The 26,000-nt window shown below is 39.0% G+C and overlaps 1 protein-coding gene across 2 annotated transcripts; it reads right to left on the reverse strand.

Annotated features, from left to right (window-relative positions):
• Window positions 1–8,324: 8,324 nt before the first annotated feature.
• dhrs3b (dehydrogenase/reductase (SDR family) member 3b) lies at window positions 8,325–21,037 on the reverse strand. Of its 2 annotated transcripts, XR_014532469.1 has the most exons (7): window positions 19,868–21,037; window positions 12,599–12,742; window positions 11,819–11,938; window positions 10,147–10,385; window positions 9,690–9,815; window positions 8,822–9,459; window positions 8,325–8,789 (listed from the first exon to the last, which is right to left on the reverse strand). XR_014532469.1 is itself a non-coding variant. In XM_083535407.1 (6 exons), exons 1-6 carry the CDS (start codon window positions 20,060–20,062, stop codon window positions 9,375–9,377), a joined length of 909 nt encoding a protein of 302 aa, XP_083391533.1. In that variant the 5' UTR covers window positions 20,063–21,037; the 3' UTR covers window positions 8,325–9,374. The 2 variants fall into 2 exon arrangements, 1 of the variants encoding a protein (XP_083391533.1); XM_083535407.1 differs by having other exon boundaries at window positions 8,325–9,459.
• Between the last annotated feature and the right edge of the window lie 4,963 nt (window positions 21,038–26,000).

A 26,000-nucleotide genomic window follows, 5' to 3' on the forward strand; every position in this document is an offset into this window, starting at 1 on the left:
TGCTTTTTAAGACTTGTATTTATTACTGAACAACACACTCAATGCGCTTTTCTGTTATATTAGTTACATAACTTTTGTATGAATGCTTTAAAGTGTTTCAATGTTTGACTGAAGCTGACAAAATTGCTCACCAGGAAATACAAGCAGGGCCAGAGAGAGAGAGAAAAGACTCTAATCTAAAATTAAGCCGCAATCCGAATAAACATTTGAAGCATATAAACATGTACATATTAATCGTAAAAAACTATTTTTAAAATTAACAAGAGAGCATGTCCGAGGTGTTTATCCATAAAGCATTAGCATCAAAATATAAAGATTTATAATGAAAATAAAACTTTTTTTGCAGTGTGTGTACTGATTTCATCTTCTATATGATGAAATATAGAATTCTAGCTGATAGACAGGTGTTCAAATCCTTATTTGCAGCTGTATCATACAAATAAATAGTTAAAAAATCATACATTGTGATTTTTGGATTTTTCTTTTTAGATTATGTCTCTCACAGTGGACATGCACCTACGATGACAATTTCAGACCCCTCCATGATTTCTAAGTGGGAGAACTTACAAAATAGCAGAGTGTTCAAATACTTATTTTCCTCACTGTATACATATGATTATATATATCAAATTAAAAAACAAAAAAAAACAAGGTGACGACTGGATGGTACCATGATAAATATATATATATATACATTTTTTATTATTATTTTTTTTTATCATGATACCATCCAGATATCACCGTTTTTTACAGTCAAAAGTTAGCACATACACAGGTCAAAGTTCAACCAAATATAGTCAGCACTACTTGAAAGTAATTATTACCACAAGCAAATGTATCTTTTCCCTGATGTAAATGCACTTCTTTGCCAGACATAATTTTTTTCAATTTTACTAGCAAGAAGCCAAAATAATAAATGTTATGGCTGAACCATAGATGCTAACAGTCATTACACTACCTGAATTAAATAAGCTATGTAGCACATTGGTAGCTAACATAAAGTTAGCTAACTAGCTGACAGCATTCCGAGAAGACGTATTTGATGGCATTTTTTTTTAACAATTTCAGGAATGTTATTGTAAATTAACAGCCTCACCCGTCTTAGAACCTGAGAGTACACTACCACTTAACATCATGATCTTCTTAGATGGAATGTCCTGGAAATAACATTTGCACCCTGCAAAAAAACTTTTCTTCTAGTGATTGATGCTCGTTGCAGAAATTTATTCACGCTTTCTGGCTCGCTGATGGTCTCTGAAAGATCAACGATGACTGAACTGACGGATTTATTGATAAACTGACGCTGGTTGCCAGACAGAACCCTGTGATGTTCCTGATTTAGATCCCCACAGGTCCTTACATCAAACGACCTCATAAATCCGACGGGAGCAAACACAACGGCAATGGGTCAGCCAAAGGTGACTCACTTTGTCTCTACTAATTAATGACTGGACGTTTCGAAACGCATCTGGTTTGTTTGTATGGTCGGAACCAGATTGGACTGCAGGTTTAGAGTGAGTGTGAACGCTCAGAGGTGAATCTTCCATTCGTTTAGCTTGACTGCCTATTTGCATTCACATAGCTCTTATCAATTTCAAGTCTAATTTAATTATTTTACCATGGTTTAACATAGAGGCTGTAATTATGAAGAAGATTTCCTTTCATACCAGATTGAAGATTTGGCTCTGAGGATGTGACAAGATTGTTCAGTATTTGGTTGTTTGAAAATTCATGAATTTTTTATACTGCATATCCTATGTAGGGTCATGGGAGAGCCTGGAGTGTATCCCAGAGAACTCAGATAACAAAGTGGGGGATACCCTTGACAGGTCGCCAAAACGTTGCAGGGCACAATTACAAACACACTTGCACATCTGTTCACACTCTGCAAATAAAAAATTACTGTTAGCCATCCCTATTTTTCTCTTCGGGTGTACCCGATTCATTTCGACGCCCTACATCTGGATAGAGTTTTCTTCAATTGGATTTTTCCACCTCAACATCCCAAAGATCCATGAAGTAACTGTGCAACTCAAGAACTTTCAGAATGGACTGTAATTAATATCAACAGTCCATGGGTTGTGTTTAATCACCCATCACTGCATATATTAACAATGATAGAACTGTAATGAATGGACATTCGTTGCCACCCAGATGAGGATGGGTTCTGTTTTTGATCTGAGGTTTCTGCCTCATGCCATCTCAGGGATTTTTTTCTTCCCACAGTCACCACTGGCTTTATCTCTGTAAAGCTGCTTTGAGACAATATCCATTGGTAATAGAGTTCGAACTCTATTATCTGTTCAGATTTCAATTGTCTTAAATGGATTCCCTGTGCCTGTATGGATTCCCAGTGATTGTTTGGATTCACTGGGGATCTGTACAATGTATATTCCTAATGCCTGCCCGGATTTCAATTGCTTGTACATTCTTCTAATTATTACTTTTATGCCTGTGATTTGCTTTTATATGAAGACTGTGTTCTCCAGTTTGTATAGCTTTATAGAATTAATAATTTTAACTTCAGTGACTGTAATTAATATTAACAGTTAATGGTTTAGGACCTCAGTATGCATGAACAATTCTGCATTTAAGCACCCATTACATTATATAAGTAGTCATCTCCAAACGATAGAACTATAATGAATAGACATTCAGTGCCACCCAGATGAGGTTTATTCCTCTTACCATCTAAGGGAGCTTATAGGCACTAAACTTATACATTCCAACTTCCTGCTTTGGGACAATGTCCATTGTTAAAAGTGTTATACAAACATAATTATTTTAAATTTGATTGAAATGCATCATTTCAACTACAACTACAAATATTAAACTAATGTAAATTGTTCTTCATGCTCTTGAGCATGAGCAGAGCTTAAGTTTCCTTGGTGGAAAACATCCAGGCTGTAAAGAAGGACCATGTGGAGGAAGGTGATTTGACCTGACCTGGTTCTACCCCCGTTATGTAATTCCTCGCTGAATGTGTCTGGAACTGGCTGTGATCTCCGCCGCCCTGTTGTAGTCCGCGGCTTTGATCTGTCGCTGCGATAACTCCGTTCCAGAAACCAGCACTAATGAAAAACAAGATAGCGCGGGACAGGAAGTTCACTCCGGCACTCTAAAAATGGCTCTCAGCAGAGATGACCATGACGATAAGTTTCTATTCTGTACAGTCTGTGCACAGAGGAAGTGTTTGTGTTGAAGCACAAAATTCAATTCAGCTGAGAACCCTGCTAGATATTTGTCTGCTAAAATAGGACAGGATTTACTTAAAAAAAAAAAACTAACAGGTTCTTAAATGTAGTTTGAGAGCTGTAGTACCTGGTCATTTCTTCTGAAATGCCACAATCTTCTTGGAATAGCAGTGGAGCCTTGAAGTTGCTGTAATTTATAAAAACTGTTAAGGTACAATGGATGACCTGAAAAAAAACACCAAGTAAACCATTCTGAAAACTACAATTAAAGCCATCATTACAAAGCACTGACACCGAAGGCTTCACTCTGTTGACAATTGCATGATTTTAACCTGTTTATATGGAGCAATTGAACCTCTAATGTATAAGTATAAGCGCATTTAATATAAACATATGTTTTTCCCTACAGCTGGAACGGACCAATCAGAATGTAGAATTCTACAGCACTGTACTATGCACATGATTTGATGCTATAGAAGGTATGCTTTAAATTAAAAGCTTTTAACAATGGCAAAGGAACGTCAACTCCTAATGGAGATCTATACCATATTGAAAATTTTTAAAGGTTGATTATCTAAAAAAAAATAATGAATGAGGATGGGTATTTTCTAGCCCACAAACCTTTCTGATATCCAGGCTTGCTGTGAACACACTCGACCCTTGACCTTAAGCCTCAGCTGCCCATAAATCTTATTCGACGTGGCAACTGAGGCATGAAGATCGGACTGTCCGAGGGTCATGGCTATCCTGTTTTGTCATAGATTTCTACATAATGAATGAAAGCTGTGTCAAAGTTGGACCAGGCACAATCTGCCATTTTTTGGGCACTAGAAGATATTATAAATTCACAATGGTAACCCCGACTCTTCTGGTAGTTTCTTGAACTATTCATGGTAAGTCCTGGATTGTTGTATTAAAGGAAATAAACCATAATGTGTCGATTATTAGCATTTTGGATATTCGCTAACTAGAAACTTTCTTGACGAGTTGATACACAACATCCCCCCCCCCCCCCCCCTTAGACACTTCTTCAGCCATGATCCTTTTTGAGAAGTTTCTAAAGAAAAAGATAATCTTCAGTTGCCTCATAAGCCCTGCAATCCATCAACTTATAGATTTATGGTATGAAATAAAGTGGTGTGGATTACAGTTGAGATGCCTAACCACAAGGATTTTTGCATTAAGACTCTACAAATCCTTTCGTCTAGGAAACCAGAGAGAGGAAATGAAAACCATCAAGCTCTAAGACAGATCTAAGGATTTCATCATTATTCCAAAAGTGGTCAAGGTTTTCAGGGACTTTTTTTTAGTGTCTCCAGGATGTTCTACCTTTAAATTTCTGAATAGGTTTCCAATCTAATGGATCATTTAAAGTGTAATAGATTATCCGATGTTATTCAAGCTGAATTTTACGAGCAAAACCAGTATGCGTTTTATGACTCACTCTTTCCTCAGCACCTGTGGTTGGCCTGTACGCCCCAGCACACAGACCCTAAGTGAGTCGCCTCGCTTGCTCTCTCCTCCTGTAAATGTCGTGATTTATCTTATATTTGGCTAACCCTGCACTGAACCTTCCTTTTGGGACTCCGACCCTTCTCCACGAACATATGCACAGTGCGCTCTAACTCTGTGACCCACACACTTTGGAAAGGGCTGATCTGGGGCAATGAAAACCAGTCCCCGCAAGAGGCTCCTATTTCCCTGAGTTGAGCAGATTCCCCTACAGCTTTTTTCCCCCTGTGTCTGCTAAACAGGTCAAATACAGATCACAGTGCATGCATGGCGGTGTAATCTTTTGAGGAAGTTGTCTGCAGCGCTTGGTGATTCAAACGATCGTTTATGAGGCATGTTTGAGATCTCTTCAATCACTGCCAGAAGTGCAAGTCTGAACAATGCAAACATGTAAGAGAAAAAAAGCTGGGGAAATGCCCAACCTCTGGCTGCCAGAGCCTGTTGAGTGATCCTTAGTCTGTGCACAAAAGAGAATCCTACACATTTAGTTTCAAACACGTTGTCTTTAAACAGTTGAAACTTGTCTTTAGTTGTTCCTCTAAGACAAACCATAGAAGATTTTAAGAGAACCTTACAAAAGATTATTAAAACCATTAATCATAATAATAACAACCCAATAAACTATTGAAAAAGTCATTGTTTTAGACCACATTCCTAATAAAACCCCAAGGTACTGCTATTATCCATGCCGAATTCCTTTTCCTAACGTTCACCATTAAAGAAATTCAGTGAAAATTCAGTGTAAAATCCCAGTCTACTACTGTAAGGCATCTTTAAAAGCACTAACTACCCAAATACCCACATAACGAGCTATTTTGTAAGATAGACCTATGAGACTTGTCTCTGGTATATCTCACAAAGAAGCACAACACACCAACCGCGCAGTATTGACGACTCATTCATGAACAAATTGTTCATCTTGAACGAGCCTTAAATGTAAATCAGAAGAACGAGTTGTCTCAAAGAGCGATTCGTTATTTTCTACTGGACGTGCATCAGCAAAGCACCGCAAGACCTCCGTATTATGTACACGAAATTGAGTAGTTTTACCTCTCATCTCTTCTAATCCGAGTCTTTTATCACGTGACTCCAATATACGCTATGTAGTGCACTACACAGGAAACAGAATTAAGTCCTCTGGTCTGTGTCGATCGTTCTTTGGTCATGTGACTCGCAAATACACTATGAGTTATATATACATATATAAATTATTGGATCTACAGTCAAAGCTCGTGTTGGGGCATCTGCTTATTGAAAATGTAACATTTTATTATATTTCTGATCAAAGGAACGAAATGGACTAAATGACTAAAAAAAAGATTAGGTAATTTTTATGAATAAGGTTCAAAGAATCAAGTCACTAAAATATCCAGTCTAGCTGATAGCAATCTTTTTTTTTTTTTACATTTTGGCCTGTGGCAAACACTGACACACAGTTCATTCTTGGTCTTACATTTACATTTATGGCATTTGGCAGACACCCTTATCAACAATGATTACCAAATTGCTTTGAAGTCTCCATCAATAAATGCACTTTCATGCTGGTTCATTAGGACATACCATTCATCTAAAACTCTGTTGGAAGAGTTTTTTTTTTTTTAAGGAGAATTGCCAATATAAGAACTTCCCAAAGAGGTATGTCTTTAGACATTATTTAATAAATGCTAGTCACTCAGCTGTTCAGGCATCATGTTAAAGTTCTGGAAGAGTCTGGAAGCATGTTTTTCTTGTAACCTGAGAAATAGTGGAACAGTTCGGGAATGGAGGAAGCGAGGTACAGCGCTGGGTAAGAAGTGATATTAGATAAAAGGGTGCTGCTCTATTTTTGGCTTTGTAGGCAAGCGTCAATATTGAAAACGTGATTGAGGCGTAGAAATGGGTTGATGTGAGAGAAACTAGGTAGGTTAAAATCTAATTATGCAACTAGTCTTTGCATTTTAACAATAATTTAACTTGGTCAATACCTCAGTTTGTAGTCAATACACCATATTTTTAGCATCAGTTAGAAATCTAAATACATAGTCTATAATCAGATGCATATTAGCTAACTATCTAGTAAGACTGAACAATAAATCATCTTTTTACTGTTATTGTGACAAATTCCCCATCAAGAGCCATGATAGAAAGAATTTCTGTAAGCACTATTGCTTAAAAAAACATGTTATACTGTTTAGACTCTAGACCATACATGAATTCACATATTACAGGCTCATTGCTATAAACTACACCAATTCTTTTAAAAAAATATGGCCAAATAACCAAGTATAAAGCTGTGCAGTGGCGACAAGGCTTTATGGAGCAGCAACTCTGCTCCTGCTACATTATCATTATAGCTACTAAAAAAAGATAAGTGCTGCAGGGTTCAAATTCTGGGATAACCAACAAGCAGCAATAATGTAAGTGAGAAGGAATTGGTACAGTAAGCCAGAGGCACAAATGTTGCCTGAATAGAGATGGAGTGTGTGAACTGGAAAATAGTCATGCTTTCGATTTTTCTCGTTCTTTTCACTTGGAAGTCAATAGAACACAAATAGCTGGAGGTTATTTAGATTCGGATTATTGCATTCAGGCATAGCCAGTGTAGAATTCAAATGATGGCATTTCTATGCAGAGCATTTCGTTTTCCTTTTGATAAGTTCGATAAATCTTGTAGGCTCTTTGGTTGAAAACTCTATATTGAACTCTATATCACACTTTGAACTATGTACAATATTTGTATCTAACATGTAGCACAAAGGTGGCTGTTTTGGCAGTCTGTTATATTGTGCAACGTTGCTCTTGGGCCTGTAGAATTTGGAAAGCAAAATGCATCTCCCGCATCACCCACTGTTGTATTTCCTTTTATAGCTCCATGACACTCAATACATTAGTTTCAAAACACTAATGCTAAAACGCAAAGCCAAAAACAGACTACTGTCTATCTGAAGGTACTTTCTGAACCCTTGTTTACATGCTATTACCTTCCCAGTAAACACACCACATTGGGGTTTGTGTGGGCTGCCCACACTTTGGATCCACTCTTAGTGTAAAGAGCTCACACCCATCACTGGCATTCCACCTGGTCCCCATAGTGAGGGGTTTACACATGCCCCACATTTCACACAGAGCCCATTTGACTGCCCGCAGTGGCACCACACGGGCCCCAAAATATCCATACTTGGTTTGGATCTCTATTCTTGACTCACTGTCCATTAAAATTAAAGGAGATCATTCATTAGTCATGATTCACACTTCTCTGTCCTGGTACCCAGCTAGGTGGCATGAACTTCTCCAGGATCTTCAAACTGCTGAATCATCAAATGCAGAATGACTAATACTTAATAAAAAAGCAAAACAAAAAGTTTGGCTTGTACTTATTGCTGGCTTGTTTCTGTACCTATTTCTCTCTAAACAGGGTTTCAGCAGGATACTATTCCTCTCTATCCTATTTGTTGACATACTTTGGAGACTTTTGGTATAAAGGCATCTACAAAATGCTGTAAATATAAACCCATTTGCATTCATACACCTTTAATTAGTAGCAAAACCACTGTAATTTAGTGACGTTCACCAGCAATATCAGCAATTGATGGGTTTTAAATGAACAAAAATTATTTTTTTTCATGAAATCAAGACATATTCTGGTAAAAACTGGCTTTAATAATGAGAATATGTATCAAAAGTACACCTCGGCATATTAAAATAATCAAAATGTTTATTCAACATCAACATTTTGACCAATCGCCATACATATGACCCTCCAATACTAACAGTATTGAAATAGTGAAAAGGTTTGTATTCATACATACATTATGGACAGAAGATGTAATTTAATTTGTGCTGTGTAAAGAGTGCATGTGCAATTATGACTCATCCCTCAAACAAACAAAACGGCACCCAAACATGATTTGGATTTTGTTTACTAGGTGATGATTTTATGAAAATTCATTCATTTAGATTTGATCATCTGACTGTGCGCTCAATGAGGCCACATACTGCAGATTAACCTCACGCTTCATGGTTCGTATAATTTAGCTTAATGTCTATAGAGATTTTTTTAACATTCACCTTTTGACAGGGCTACACTCTCTCTCTCTCTATTTGCTTCACACACACGCACACACACACACACACACACACACACACACACACACACACACACACACACACACACACACACACACATTCTGAGCTCATTTCCTTAGCTGGAAAAAAGGCTACCATGGTGTCCCTTTCATTAAAGACATGTCCACCCAAAACTGGCAATGATGTGAGGCTCAAATCCCTTCAGTAATATCCGACATTTTTCCTTTAAACACCCCAAAATGTGTTTAATCACCAAGCTGTATTTTTATTCGAATGTATTTTGTGACATTAGTTTGTTAAAAAAATAGACTTTTTTCTAATAACAGAAGGTTAAGTACAAACCCTGAAGACTCTTTTTCGAGTCTCTATGCTTTAAACTGGTTGAACAGTTCCAAATGCAGTCTTTAAACCTGCAAATTCTGACCAGTACGAACAACACCGAGCCAAATGTCTCGCTATTTCTCCTCTGGTAAAAGTCTCTAGAAAACTGCAAAGACAGCCGATTCTTTGAGTCATCCCTTTTTTTCCTGCTTTCGGGGTGCACAGAAGTGTAACACACTCTGTCTGTAATCAAGCTCACAGGCAAACGTTCTGTAGCGGTTCTTATGTCCGTCCTTTAAACGTGTTCATGCACGTGTAGGTCCCTGAGAATTTGTATATTTCCTCCAGAGCCCTTTGGGGTAAGATGCTGTTTCAGGAAAGGAACACAGAAAGAAAGCATGTTAGAAAATAAAATACATGACAAATTCTATAGGTTCTGTATTTTTTTTAATGGATCCTATTTGCTGTAGGGTTTTTCATTAAAGAATTCAAGACGCTTTTACTCCTAATGCTGATGAAGCATGATGTGCACAGCTCCAACAACTAATACACTGAATTGCACTCTAAATACCAGTTTAACCCATCATAAAAACACACCTTTTGAGGATAACCAGCACACTCATGGTCCATGGGAGATAAACGAACGCTGTGTTGGTTCTCATGGCGTCCACTGTTCTCTGTGCAACCACCTCTGGTTTCAATGGTGGAAAGAGTTTAGGGAACCTGTTAGAACCGAAATATGAAAATATGGTGTAAAATTGTCATGTCCATTTCAAAGTACCGCACCTATCACAGTTATAAATAGCGCTTTAAATAACGTATTAAAATGCACACGCTTATCAATGGGGGTCCTAAGGACCAAATTCTCATGCTATAGCTGATATGTACTGCAGTATTTAGTGAAACTATAGTGTCACAAGTGTTTTTTTCTGCTTCAGATCTACAATGTTTCTAATTAAAATGTCAATCTAAATAAATATGTCTTATTTTAACTCAAACACATCCAAAATAAAATGATATGCAACCGAAGGACAGATTTTATCTTAAGCCTCACCTCACTCTCATGCCCTGGAACATCTCAGTGTTGGTGTGGAAGGGAAGCACGGTGGTACATCCCACCCCAGGACAGTCTAAAAGGCCGAGGGTCAGGCTCTCCATGAAGGCCAGAGACGAGGCCTTGGACGTGCAGTAGTCTATGGTGCCGGGTATGGGTGAGAGGGACAGGATGGAGTTGATACAGATGATGTGGCCCGTTTGCAGCTCCAGCATACGAGGCAGGAACGCTTTTGTAGTCTGGGAGACAAAAAAGAACAACAAACAACTATGAGAAAGGTAATTGTATCGAATCTCCTGCAGGTGTTTGGAACTCAGACGAGGGAAAGAATCATGAAAAGAATGTTGTAACCGCAAGTGAGGTTTTCCATGTCTTAAACAGACACGTACAATTCGCTCATCCTGAGATAAACCTGTTTGATCTCGTGTCAAGCCAGGAAGAGTCCAGATGCAGGCTTGGAGAGGTCTAGACGCTCGCTGTGATGTGCCAAGTGTTTTGACTGGAAGACTGTAGTTTGGAATTTCCCTCATTCTTAACACCAAATGATGGCAGTGGGAGAACCAGCAACGACTGGCACTTCTATTAATATTCTCTCACCTTTCCTGTCTGTCTCAGCACGCACTCTAAACATGTATTCAGTTTCCTTCTGAATAGGGTTTTCAGAAGCTCAGAAATGTAAGCAAACCTCAAGCCATACACCATCTATGCAACCCTAAATAGACTAAGAAGACTAATTTAACACTTAAGACAACAATACTCGGTTGATAAATAACACAATTGCAGCCAGTATCAAGAAAACCATCAAATATAAATAATGATGCAAACAATGGTATGATGCAGACATTGGGGTTTTTTTTGTCCAATTATACTTACATTGAAAGTTCTCCTTTGGCTTATATGTGGAGGGTCAAGAATACAAGTCCCTCTAAAGGCATTGCTATACAATACACTCATTTTAATGTATTACAGCTGAAATGATTATTCTAAAGTGTAATGCAAAGCATTCTAAAGTATTGAGTTTAAAAGTGTTAGCAGCAATGAAACGAGGCAAAGTTGAATCGGACACGTAATACTATTTAAATGAGGGAGTACGGAAAAAAAAAAGAAAAGAAAATCTAATTTAGCTTACTGTTTCGTAATTTATCCAGAATTGGCTTTTAAGTAAATATTTCCTGTTAGATGGTATGCCTACCCCCCCGCCACACAAAAAAACAAAAACAAATGTTGTGTCTTAAATGGCATACTACACACTACGCACTGTGCTATCTAGTGTATGAATTAAAAAAGAATCACACTCTCTGAACAGGGGTGTTTTACTAACGGCATCAAACACAAATATAGTGACATCACTAGCTTTAGCAGAAAATATGAATCTACAAAAACATACATATTTCGCTCACATGATATAAGCGTCAGAGTCCGATATCCTTTCTTTACATAACTATAGCTAACCATCCAATGTTCCACATTCAGTGTTTTCTACACTACTCATGCTATTTACATTACTTTATGGTCTACAATAGTGCATAAGTATGCAATATCCACAGCTGCAGCTATCATTTGATTTGAACACAATCGAATGTGCACCTAAACCTACTTCCTGTTTACTAACATCCCCTTGTTTGGTGAATAATTAACTATAATTAGCCAAGAACATTCATCAGTGTCTTACCCAGAACTGTCCCATCGTGTTGATATGCTGCGATTTCAGCAGGGCGTCGTCGTCGCTGTCCATCAGGCTCTTCCCATGCACCACTGCGGCGTTGTTCACCAGGATGGTGATGTCTCCGACCTGTCATGATAAAGACAACAAACAAGGACCACCTGTAAGAGCCTACATAAGAGTGAGCCACTTATTCATCTGGCTGTGTTCCCACAGTGACAGGAGCTGAAAGTCAGGCTTATAACACATTCTTATCGTCTTTTAGACATTTTAAGTGAGCAGTTATCTTATATCTATCCAGGAGGGGGAAGTCAAGGTAGAAGTTGAATCTGTTTCATCATCTGAGGCTGACTGGAAATAAAGGTTCCTCTTAAACTTATATTTTGTACTCTGTTTGGTAACTGATGTCCTATTAGCTTAGCAGTGCTAAACAACCAAATTTAAAATACTTAACGTATTCACTTTATCATATTTATTAAGAATTTAAAACACATACACTCTCGACACCCTTTTCCATACACTCGTCACCCTTTTGGAAACACTGACAGCAGGTATGTGATTGCAATTAGAACCTTTTTTATTTCACATCTAGTCATCAATTTTTCACACTTTTCCTGTTTGACCTCTTTAGAAGGTCCAAATGCACAGTACTATGAATGTAAGTAATACATTTGTGTTTATTATTTTCATTTAGAGAATAAATTAATATTACATTCTGGCATTTCTAGAAACATCTAGAAGATATAAAGGTTAAACACTTGATTCATTTTAAACAGATATCCAAATTACCTTTTCTCGTACCACTTTGGCTTGCTTGTACACTTCCTCCCTGTTGGCCACATCGCATATAAAGTAATGGCACTCTGTCCCTATAAGCGTTATCTCCTCACATGTGTCCTTCAGGCACTTCTCCGTGCGTCCCCACAGGATCAGCTGGTAAAAGACAAGGATTGCAGGTCGAGGGTCAAAAAAATGTGGAATACCGTCAATTTTCTATTACCAGTAGTATTAGAAACATGGCAAACTTTCAGGTTAGGATTTCTACTTTAACCACACCATTCCACTACTGCAAAAATGAGTAACCATGCCTTCCTACTCCCACAGAAACTCCAACCATGCCCTCTTACTTCCATAGAAAAAACAACCACGCCCTTTTACTCCCACAGAAACCCCAACCATGCCCTCTTACTAGCATAGAAAAAATAAAATCATGCCCACTCATTCCCACAAAAACTCCAACCATGCCATTTCACTTCTACAGAAAAACAACCATGCCCTCCCACTCCCACAGAAACACCATCCATGCCCTCCCACTCCCACAAAAACACCATCCATGCCCTCCCATTCCACAAAAACACCATCCACGCCCTCCCATTCCCACAGAAACACCATCCATGCCCTCTCACTCCCACAGAAACACCATCCATGCCCTCCCACTCCCACAGAAACACCACCCATGCCCTCCCATTCCCACAGAAACACTATCCAAGCCCTCCCACTCCCACAGAAACACCATCCATGCCCTCCCACTCCCACAGAAACACCATTCATGCAATCTGACTCCCACAAAAACACCACCCATACCCTCTCAATCCAACAGAAACGTCAGCCATGCCTTCTTACTCCCACAGAAAAACCATACATGCCCTCCCACTCGCACAAAAGCTTCATTCATGCCCAAAATTTTATGATATCGGCATTACTGCTAGTAAAGTTCTCTTTTCTTCCACGTAAAAAAATGCCTGGGAAGAAAATACAGTTTAAATGTAAGATACAGAATCCTTTCCTGTGTGACCTGTTAAGGCGAGGAAAAGAAAAGTTAGTACTAAGAAAAGCTATTACTGAGAGATCAGTGAGGCCACACAGACATCGTGGAGATTAAGAGAGATGACCATGCGAGGGAATTGGCCGGGACAGGGACACGGGGGGCCATGATTGGGCAATTAGATCTGTCAGTCTGTGAGGTCAGGAAAAGGTAATGAAATAAGGGATGATGCTCGACTATTCTTCATCTCTTGCTCTCTTGCACACATTCTTGGTGTCATTACATGGCCTGGTGGGCAGATGGGTTTAGTCATTTTCTGCTCCAAGATGCTGGAAATTCTGCTGAACAGTTGAGCAAACGATGAGGTGGCTGAAAAAAATCTTTGACAACCGAAAGCAATGACGTGTGACACCAATTTTACAGCGTTGTTCCGCCAATGTATTTGATTACATGACACACAATATTAAAGTGCATGTGAAGGCAAGAAATCTCTTCAAGTGCATAGAAATGTATGCTCTTCCTGCACGATCCAACTCATTTCTTCAGCCGTGATAAGGCGTCGTCGACGGTAATTGCTCCACGTTTATTCACGTTCGTGTGGAAAAATTCTTCTCTAGTGCGCAAGAGTGCAATTAAACGCGTTCTTACGCTTTAAATAGCCAAACCCTGGCCTTTTTATACCTCTGTATTTGCTTTGGATCCCCACAAAAGAAGGCTTTTAAATTCTACTTCTGTTATCTGCGTTAGGTGAACCAAATGTTCTTGCAAAGAACTTTATTTTTTAACCCACTTCTTTCCATCAGGGTTCGCAAATCTGTTTGCTATTGCAATTCGTTGTTTGCTATTCCAATCTACTAAATCCAGTCAGGGGAGATCATTTATCGGCGCACGGCAGGACTAACAGGAGCATGCCTCGCAGCGTTTGCTTTACGGATGAGAGGCGGTCTGAAGAAACGCTTTTGCGTCAGCTCCTGCGCCTTGCGGAATTGGATTCTGCAGGATAACCCTGAGCAGGTATCTTTGCGTGTCTCGGCTCTGTTTGCACGACTGACGAGGCAATTAGTGGAAAGATCGAGATTGATCTTTATAATGGGATTCCACAGCCAACTTGATATTTTCTTTGGAGGGCACACAGCGCAATACAATCCCTATGCGTCATTTATCTCTGAGTCTTATCAAGAAAAAAGTCTTTAAAGTAAGCAGCGGCTGACTCCGCATTAGCATACAGTAGGGTAATACAACACGCCACAGGCTATCGCTAATCTTTTCACCTATAGTGAACTGCGATGAACATGCAGAAAGTTTTTTACTTTTTACTTTACTTTACAGGCGTAACACTTATAACAGGTTCGCCTTAATCTCGATTCTGATTGGTCAGGAGCTTTAGCGGCTGTCAAACTAGAAACTAAATCCTGATTTTTATGTTCAATTAAAAATATTAGGTTTGTAAATATCATTCACAAATGCTACTGTTTCGATTGTAACAACTCAAGAACAAAGAATGCTTCACATAATTTACGCTCAACAATCAATGCACCAAAGTTTTATAATATTTATGGAAGGAGTCTCCAGTGCCAGTCTTTTGGGACATACCAGTTAATGATTTTAAAGAATGAATACCATTCAAAGATAATCTTTTCTTTTCTTAAAATTTTTCTGAGCAGATAGCACAAAAATTGCTTCCACTGCAATAAACAAAACCAAACAACCTTAAAACTTGAACTAGCAAACAATTCAGCAAATAAACTATGGGCTAAAACAGAGCGTGTGTGTTTAAAATGTATGCCACAACTATTTTCTTTGCTGTCGAAAGACAGTGCTTATTGACAGCCTAAATTCCATGTGTTGTATTTAGAATTCCATGTGTTGTATTTAGATTGCTTTCCCCTTTATCAGATTACTTCAATGGATGTAAACATGGTGATCAGATTATGGCCCGAATCAAATTTCTGCAAACACACTGGGTATTAACAGTAGTGAGTATCTCTGTGTGTGTGTGTGTGTGTGTGTGTGTGTGTGTGTGTGTGTGTGTGTTTGTGTGAAAGCAGGGAGGCGGAGAAGAAGGCCACCAGGAGTTCAGGAGGCAGTCGCCTGCCGCTGTCTAATTAGTGTGGAGACAGCAGGGTCAGCCACAGGGCACTGCCCAGCTGGGAGCTGTATGCAGCCCTGCTACCTTCCCCCCACCACACACACACACACACACACACACACACACATACACATAAAGCAAGAATGCAATTTACATGAGGCTCACTTCCTTAACACCTCACTACCAGTTCCAGCTTCGGCGCCTTTAGTAGCTGTCACTGCGCCTGAGGCGATGACCAGAGAACCGACGAGAACTTTGTGATCTGTTAGCATCTGACATGCACAAATGCTCCATCCTGGAACCTCAAACACCTCATCCAGATGTGCTCAGGGATAGATGTTTAGCCTCAACCCCGAGTTTCGAGGTCCAGGTACCTAAAAGCGCCATGAAATCAAGCTCATAGAGCGAGAAAGCGCGTTGTATATAAAAATAACTGTATTCTAAAGCTATTTGGATGGGTTTTCATTCAAATCAAAGCATTAAATAAATCAATAAAACATCATTTTCTAGGATATTTTGTTTGTCAAAATAATTCATTATGTAGATCATGTTTTGGAACTGAAATCACGTGGCATTGTGCGATGAAACCTCCTTTTGGAATAATGATTGGGTTATGAGTTGGCAGTTTTGGGGTCTACTTTTCTCATGTCTTGATGTGCACCGAGGATTCGGTGGGTATGCGTCAGTTTAATGCCATGTGTTTTAGCTACTTGTGATTGGAAATGTTGTGCAAAAACCTTCGGAAAATGTGCTAAATCGATAAATTATTGGATGGCGAATGAAAATCGGATGACCCGATGTGTGTTTTCGATTTGCTGTGGAAAAAGCTGCAAAGCGAAACGCAGAAGTGGCCTCCCGGCCTAGGAGCTACCGAGCGTGTCGGGCTGCACCTGGATCCGCGGGGGGTGTGTCAGGGTCTTTTTTGCTTTCTGTAGGTGCATTTATGGCGCAAGCTTCTCAGAGTTCCTTAAGAATGGGCCGATTGTGGAGCTGGCGAGTGCAGGTGCCGTTCCTAAAGCCTTCACACCTTGACAATGAGCGACGTGCTGAGAGCTTCCTTTGTCGCCCAGCTGTAAAGAACAAAGTCTTCCTGGGCGTGGGATGACGACGGCGAGGACTAGTTCTCGGAGAGGTTTTCATCAGGCGTTGCAGGAGTTCAGAATGTTTACGGATTGCCTCCTTGGAACAAAAATGCTTCACAATGCTGCACGGTGTTTTATTGATGCCGGTTAGTCAATGGTTACGTTGAGTAAAAAAGTAGGGGAAAGGAACCCTTTGTCATTGTGGTCACTGAGGTATCACAGGCCTCTGGTCATAAAGGAGGGGAAATTAGGAAGCCATTCAGATCCTTTCTGAGTCTAAGAACATTCTAGATGCTAAGGTTAATTTGTACTTATTTTTAATTTGTCTGTCTTTCTAACAGCAGGGTGGCATCTGAACTTGTGTGAATTTTACTAAATAAAGGCGGTAAAATACAGTCATGATTGATGAACCAAGAGAACAAAAATGTCCCAAACATTTACACGTCTATTAAGCGAAAGGTCATTTTAGTTTTAGTTACAGAAATGTAACTACACGTCTGTCTCTAAGTCACATTCATCACCCAAAACTTAACCATATTTATTTAATGTTCTCCATAGATGCTTGTGTTTCATTAGCTGGACTGAAAATGTGTGTTCAAAATCATAAATATTAAATTATTGTTGAAAGATTTATAATCAAACTCTTGATGTCACCCAAATGAGGATAAGTTCCCCTTTTGAGTCTGATTCCTCTTAAGGTTTCTTCCTCATAACATCTAAGGGAGTTTTTCCTTGCCACAGTCGCCACGGCTGCTCATCAGGGATAAATACACACCAGTCACCTTGAGTGTAGATTTCTGTAAAGCTGCTTTGAGACAATGTCAGTTGTGAAAAGTGCTATAGAAATAAACTTGACTTGACTTGACTTAAAAAAAGATTCTATGACATCAACATGAAGCCACAAACGAAATCACCTTTGGAATCTGATAATTGGAAGTAATCAGATTACACGATCTCATACCAGGTCAAAATCTATCTGAAATATCATGAAATATCAATGTGATCCTTTTTTAGCAAGTCGCTGCTTTCTGACTGACACTGGAGACTCCTTCCAAAAAGCGCTCACAGAAAACTTTTGCTTTATAAGACTGTGGGTTGAGAGACGGATGTTGCCGCTTGCTAAGTATTTGCGGTGTTGTAATGCTATTTTTAGGTTGCGCATCATTACATTAAAATGCTTACAGTCCCTCCCCCTTTTCACAGTCGGGAGAGAAGGCGCCTGGAAGACGTGAGCGACGTGAGGGATGGAGCAAAGGGCTTTTTCAATTGGCCCAGTGGATGTGTGCAAGTTTAATGGAGTGAAGCAGCTGCCGCGTTTCGTCCGTGCTCTTAGCTTTCCACAAGATGTCATCGAATGCTGGTTTGCTTCCAGGCCTGACAGACCCAACGTTCCGACTAGCAGTGGCTCGAGCACAAATACAACCAAAAAATGCAAAGTAAATAAAGCTATGGAACCTATAATAACAGCAATATTTACTCAATGTACGTAATATTGACACTGTGCATGCTTTAATGGTTGTGAATGTATAGTACATGGCTGTAATGTCATGATTTCTTCGACCTGAGAAAAAAAATCCTATGCCGTTTCTATTCCCTTATGATTCTATTTGATATCAAAGTCCGAACACACTTTTTATATGAATGAATTGTTATACATGTGCACAAGAGACATTGAAGTGTATTCTTTAAAAAAAATCTAATCATAACACTTATGAATCAGACCCAGAGGGGCATGCGGTTATAGGAAATGAATCAATGAAAGGGTGTGGCTTAATGTGTGCCTGTGCTGGTGCTTTAAAAATGTGAAAAAAAAACAAAACAACTAAAACTCGAAAAATAAAATAAAAGTAATAAACAAAGATCAAGACATTAACTATAGAATTTGCGCAAATTGTAATATTTCCCGAATAATTCCAAGGTGCAGGGTTGCGATATAATAGTACACGTCGATTGCGTTAATGTATGGCCTGTGAATTGACAGTGTTCGGCTTCTATTAATGTAACGTTAGTGTTTAAGTAACAAACAAATTTTCTCGTTCGCGACCGATATGTCGTACTTATTATTTACTTAGTATTATTGACCTATTTCAGGTTATGTTTTTGCACTTCAGGCAAAAACCTTCATGGCTGCTGATTGCATAAGAACAAAACCACTTCAACTGATGCCATAAAGTCCTCAAAGTCCTCTTAAAACCTACAAATAAACACTTGTTCATAAATAACAGAACAAGTGCATTAATATGAGTCACAGATGGTGATATTGCGGTCTGGAAAATGTTGCTACTATTACAACATCTAATCATGCCTGTTTATCTGGGATCTATCCTACCTTGTTTCCTGCCCCCTTTCCCAACCTTGCAGACTGGAACAACAATTTCCCAATTACACACTCATGTTGCGCAAGAGCAGGTTGAACAAGGTGTCTATGAGTAGTGGAATAATACCAATTATAACAAAAAGAAGGGAAAAAAAACAAATATATATATATATATATATAACTTTTTTAGAAGAAGATTTAAAAATCTAAGATTTAATCAGTGAAGTGTTACTCCATAACAGTGCTGCGTAAATCACTGCAACATAAAAAATAACAATACAAGTGTACCGTTACTGGAATGCATTGCAATCATATCAGCCCAGTCTTAGAAAGAACCATTTCTTTGATAATGAGATATGAACGTTGTAATATATCACCATCGTGACACGTTTATAAGTGTCTCACCAGGACTGCATGCAAATATTTCAATGCAATTCAACATTTTTTGTATGAAAATTCCACTGTGCATGAACCAGATGCCACTGTCAAGGAGTCACATAAGTCTTACACCTTTACAGATGAAAATAAAAGATATGAAATGAAAAGTATATACATAGAAAAGACAATAGGGGACAAAATCTACATGTAGTACACTGTATTTATTATATGGTATTATATGCATAAGTATCGTGAAAATATCTTAGCAGTGTAATCTGATATATTATCAGGGACTAATTTATGTGTGCGTAAATTTGTGCGTGCTCTTTGTCTTCCCTCTTCTTCATCATCATTACTTTTTAGATTTGTGTGTGTGTGTGTGTGTGTGTGTGTGTGTGTGTGTGTGTGTGTGTGTGTGTGTGTTTACCTTCTTTGCCCCGCACTTTGCGAACTCCCGGGCCAGGTGCCGACCGATGCCGCGTCCTCCACCGGTAATGAGCACCACATCCCCGGTCAGATCTCTGCGTTTGCCCGGGATAAAGACGCGCACGAGCGCTTTCAGGACGCAGCAGAGAATCTGCACCGGGAAAAACAGCACCGAGCACAGCGTCCTCAGGTCCATCTCGGTCCCCCTCGTGTCCCTTTTCTGTTCTGGGTCACTTCAGTTCAGCGGTGCCGCGTGCGTGCGTGCTGTCCGGTGCGGTGCGCGTGCTGTGTGCGTGAGTGTGCACGCAAGCCTTTACGATCGAACCCTTTTGCGGAACCTTTTGCACTCCTTGAAACCCGCAAAATATTATATATTTTTTCTGTATTGTTTTTCTCTTTTTAATCCTTCAGTGCTGTCTTTTTGCTCGCGCGTTCTTGCTTCTCGGCGAGCTGCGCTTGCGCCTCGTTTTGCACGAGCGTTGCCAAAACTCCTGAGTGGACAACCGGACGAACTTTCTTCTGGCGCGAGCGAGAGACTCTCAGCTCCACCAGCGCGCGCGGCCAGGAGGAGGGGGGGACACACACAATTTTTATAGTGTCCCCCTCCGTTAATCCTGATTGACAGCTCGCGGGCACGAGGGAGAAGCTCGTCCCCAGTCACCCTCGTGCGCGGTAAGGAAGAAAAAAAAAGAGTTGATACACAGCAGGCGACATGCGGCGCGAGCGCACACCGCGTCGTGCAAGGTGCTCGCGCGTTCAGCACCGGGTAACGTTGTCGCGCGAGCTTGTTTTCGCGTGCCAAATTCCCCCCCCCCCCTCCTCCTCCCCACCTCGCGCGAGCCGCAGCAATCCGTCACTTCACGGCAGCCTTGTCGCCGCTGATCACGTGCCTGTTTCTCTTTCGATCCAACCGGTTCTGGTTGATGCAACAAAACGCAGAAAAATGTTGTGTGACGCAACAAAATGGCCGAGCACGTTATTTGTTTGTTGTTGCGTCACCCGTGATTGAAGGGCAGCAGACACCGGGACAGGGGAAGATTCCTTCTGAAGGGTTTGGACGAGAAGTTTTCGCTTGATGTAAAACATTCACACGTGAAAAAGAGTCATCATTACATAATTAAGAGAATCAAGCCAAATTATAGAATGAACATCCATGCATCAGGGGCGGAGCCAGAACTTTTACAACGGGGTGGCCTGGGTGGGCCTAATTACTTTATTGAGGTGACATTACAGGAGATGTGTATGAGCGGAGCAGACTGATATAAAAGACACACCCGAGTTACCTATACTGTCTTCTGAAGTGTGCTAACTTCAAAAACCATTAGCTATCAGACCAAAATCATCTACGAATACAAAATTAAATTGATGCATACAGTTATTTGATACATTTATTATTTTGATGGTTTATAGAGTCAAGTCAAGATTATTTCTATAGCGCTAACAAACATTGACTCAAAACAGTTAGTGAGCGATGTGTATTTATCCCTGATGAGCAGCCATGGCGACTGTGGCGAGGAAAAACTCCCTTAGCTGTTATGAGGAAGAAACCTTGAGGGGAACCAGACTCAAAAGGGGAACCCATCCTCATTTGGGTGACATCAAGAGTGTGATTATAGTCTTTAAACAATACAGAACACTGGAGAGTGAGAACTAACATGAGGACTGGAATGTGAGATTATGAGTAAACAGTATATTTATATATATAAATGTCCTAAAATAAGTGTCTGCACATGACAGTGAAACATGGTGGAGGAATCCTGCTAATCTGGTGCTGTAAATGCATGAGAACTATAGAGAAATGCAATGCTGAGAAATACAGGCAGATACTTATCCATCATGCAGTACCATCAAGTAGGCATCTGATTAACCCCAAATTTATTCTGCAGCAGGACAATAAACCCCAAACATACAGCGAATATCATTAAGAACTATCCTCAGTTAACCACATGGAGACTTGGAAGTAATAGTTTTTGCCCCACAGATCCCTGATCTCAGCATCATCGAGTCTGTCTGGGACTATATGAAGAGACTTTAGAATTTGAGGCAGCCTACATCCGCAGAAGATCTGGGTATAGTTCTTCAAGATGTTTGGAACAACATACCAAGTTCCTATATACTTTTCTGTTCATCATGATCATAGCTTACATTAGCTTACATAACGAGTTGCCAGTTAGTAGCAAACTCCTACTAAACAAATGTGGCCATGTTTACGGTATCAAAATCTCCACATGAACCTTCGAATGTTGTTTCTGCTTTTGGAAATTCAGTGGTTAAAATGTTGGACTGTGTATATGATGTTGAAGGTTGTGAGTTCACTTCCTGGTTAAAATAAGGGATAGTTAGATAGCTAGCTAGCATTATCAGAAGCTTAAACTTGTAATTACTTGTTTTGATTCGTTTTATCAGATTGTTATTCCATTTACTTCATAAGTAAATATTCTTCCAGCTTGAATTCTCACTTGGCCGAAAATTCTCAGCTATATAATGTGTATAAAGGAGCACTTCATGCCTATACAGGTCATCGTTTTATTAGGAATATGTATCATTTTTCACTGGCTTGCAGTCAAAAAAGACCATAAAATGCTGTATATGTTAAATGCATTGAAGTAAAAAAAACAACAAGTTAAGTTATGCTTGTGATGGCCAGATTGCTAGTGACATGACAACTGTGACATTTAGTAACACATTCCCAAGGCTAATTTCAACAACTTCCAAAACATCCAAAGTTTGCTAGCCAAAAATTTATAGGTTAGCATAATAGCGTTATACTGCTTTATGAAAATTGCTAAGTGTTTAAATGCCTTGAGAGGGGACTTTGTTCTACAACATTTTCAGTCTGCAACCCTGGCAGGGTCATGTAGTGTACGGTCTTACACATTGCACCACTGGTCAGTAGAGATGTAAGAATGTTGTAATATCAGCATCTATAATAGCATGCTTTTAATAGTGAAGAGCAGTTTATGATACACCCCGTATTGTATAAAATATTCTTGTATTTCCAGCGTTAAATGGACGATTTTGCTCTATCAAGTTCATTTATCTGAGTTTTAGCAACATTCGTGAACACAGGTCTTCTTGAGCCAGAGCAAGAACCCACAAATAAATTCCTGTCAAAACAGAAATAAATTGAATGAAAAAAAAATATTGGAGGGTGGAAAGTGGAGGCACAGTGGATAAGATTAGAGCTCGACCGATTTTAAAGATACAGATCGCTAGGTTAATTCGTACTTGACGATAACCGATTAATCAGTGGATACTGGATAAAAAAACACTCCATGTAATATGTTATTGAACTTAATCACAAAAGTAAAAAAAAAGTTCTGAAAATGTGCCAAATGAAATAAATATTAACATATTAATGATATTAATAAATATTGAGTAAAATAAAAACAAGCATTCAAACTGAAACAAAAAGTAGTGTTACTTTTTGTTTCAGTTTAAATGCATGTCTATTATTTAATATCCAAATAAATACAAACTGTTACATCCAAAATGATTTAAAAAGACACTTTAAATAAACAGCACATGGTGTCAATGATTAGCCTCTAGAGGCCACTCTCTTACCGTATAACACAACCAGGAAAAACTATCTTTATGGATCCAGCAATCAATTATCGGTGCTGATTAATCGGCAAATCTGATTAATCGTTTGACCTCTAGATGAAATGTTGGACTTCTGATCAGAAGGTCATTGCTCCAAGTTCCAGCCCCACCAAGCTTCCACTGCTGGGTTCTTTAGCAACTCCCTTAGCCCTCAACTGTATAACTGAGATAATTGTAAGTCGCTCTAGATAAAGGCGTCTGGCAAATGCCATAAATGTAAAAAATATGACTTTATTTATCATTTCAAACATTTAATTGCACACGCAACTGTGTTAAAATTCCGCTAATTTAGAAAGCCATAAACTTCAGTGATAAGATGCCGAGATGCCGGTATGATACAAATCTAAAGTATTGAATGTCCTGATTCTTACTCTATTAAGCTATACATCACCACTTTGGTTGCTGTGTATTCACACACATCACAGACTCGTCTGTTTTCACTAAAACCAGGCTGAATAATCCTGTATGAAAGTGTTGAAGGCTGTAATGACATGGCCCTGAGTACTGGGATCACACTGACTGACTGGGTGTCTCTGTGACAGACATGTAATTGAATGTTGTCAAGAGTTTCTGAGTATGTTGCGTATGTCACTATTAGATACTTTTCTCCAAAATCCCCAGCCAGCATTAAGATAAACCCCACCAAAGCCTCCAGGCTTGGGCGAAAAGCATGATTTCCTCTGGCTGTTGTAGCCCCAGAACACGGGGACCTTTGTAAATACCTCTTAAACCTCCCAGACTGTAAATCCAGGAGCCAGCGCAGAGATTCCAGTCTGTGATTTTTGGCCCTGGCTCTCGGCTTTTACTGGGGAAAGCTGAATGGAGGACTGCTCGAACTGGAACAGCCGCACAATGGGCGCTTTGTACCGGCATGAGCTTCTTAGTAATGGCCCACAGCCTTTCTGCAAAGACGAAATGGTTGTCTAGTTGTGGAAAATTTGTCACGGTGAAATGTTCCCTGCCGCAGATCTGCCTCCAGACCGCAGCAAAGAAGTAAAGAAGCTGGTAAATTTTAGAGCAACCAACATTTATAATAGGTAAAATAATGGCTTTTTTCTTTTTCTTTTTAGAAGTTTAACATGTCAAAGACATAGAGCAGTGTATGGTCAGGGTTGCCAGATCTTTTGTGACAAAACCTGAATTAAAAGGTAATTTTGTTCAAATACTATAATGCACTTATAACATTTTGTTTACTCATTAATTATACATGAATATGTATGCAGTATTGAAAATGAAAAATGCAATCAATTAAAATAATAAATAATAAAATATATGAATGTTCTGCATATATTTTTTTCCTGACACAGTGTATACATACTGCGATTAAATCCAATTAGAAAAAAATACAACAAAATCATACAGTTCTTTGAAAACAAACAAATAAATAAATACATCAAAATCATTTAATAAATACAAAAGAATGATGTGAAATGTAAAAAAAGAAAACGCTTCGAATGTTTTCGATTTCTGTATTTGACTATTGTGTCGTTACTTCCTTACTTCTATAATTTTAAGAAAACAAAAAGAGAACCATTTTGAGGAATTCTATTTAAGATATTATATTCAAAACAAACAAACAAACAAAACAATTGCCTTTTTTCTATAGATGTAAACGAGTCGATTAAATAAAAAAATAATAAAATAAAATACAATACCACTTTTTTATCATAGATATTGGTGTTAGTAAGAATCAACTTATTTAATGCAAAAAAAAAATAAAAATTAAAAAACAAACAATGAGTGGAAAGTTAATCACTGCTACTGTAAAACAGAGGACTTGGCAACTCGTTCCTTGTGCGTATGTGTTGAAGTTGTCTTTCATCAGTTAGCGTGTCACTGCCATCTACAGATGAAGAGTGGATAGTTCAGCAAGTTCAGCATGCTACATCAAGCACAATTTGTTCTTTGTTCTCTTATTCCAAGCAGAAACACAGCACAGATGTCAAAGTTTTAGCATGAATGTTGATTTCTTTTACATTTTATTGAGTTGTCTATTATTACATATATCTTCATATAAAGCATATTAGAAGGCACAACACATATATGAAGCTAGATAGGTAGTAGACCACACTGGGGTTCCATTTCTGTTAGCTGAAGCTTCAGTATCTGGTGGTACAAATAGATGGTTGAAATAGAAACTTATGTGGTCCTCTGCTGTTGTAGGTTATTGACCCCATGGTTTTATGTGTTGTGCATTCTGAGATGCTGTTCTTCTTAGCGTAGTTTTGTTTCCAGTCATCTCAAACCAAATTTGGCTCTTCTCCTCTGACCTCTGTCGTGAAGAAGGTATTTTTTTTACTCTGTTGTTTAATGCAACATGTTCTGCATGTATGTGTAAAAATCCCACGAGACAGTGAGAACATGTTTTTTCTCTCTATCGAACAGCTAATTGGATATTTGCATGAATGCACAGGTGTTCCTGATAAAGTATACTACATGTACATCAAGAATGTTGTCAGCAAAAACGACTAATAGGAAAATGTTCTTTCTGCAAATATTATGCACTCGTGAAGACCTGTAGTGTTGTGGGT

This window comes from Silurus aristotelis (assembly GCF_946808225.1).
Source record: "Silurus aristotelis genome assembly, chromosome: 29".
In the NCBI taxonomy this organism is placed as follows: domain Eukaryota; kingdom Metazoa; phylum Chordata; class Actinopteri; order Siluriformes; family Siluridae; genus Silurus; species Silurus aristotelis.

Bases quoted from the DNA above. Each gene is read 5' to 3' on its own strand.
- dhrs3b (XM_083535407.1), bottom strand. From the start codon at position 20,062: ATGGACCTGAGGACGCTGTGCTCGGTGCTGTTTTTCCCGGTGCAGATT. The intron at 12,743-19,867 runs GTAAACACACAC...GTCTTTTACCAG, and splicing joins CAAAGTGCGGGGCAAAGAAG to CTGATCCTGTGGGGACGCAC. The intron at 10,386-11,818 runs GTAAGACACTGA...TTTGTCTCCCAG, and splicing joins ACACGATGGGACAGTTCTGG to ACTACAAAAGCGTTCCTGCC.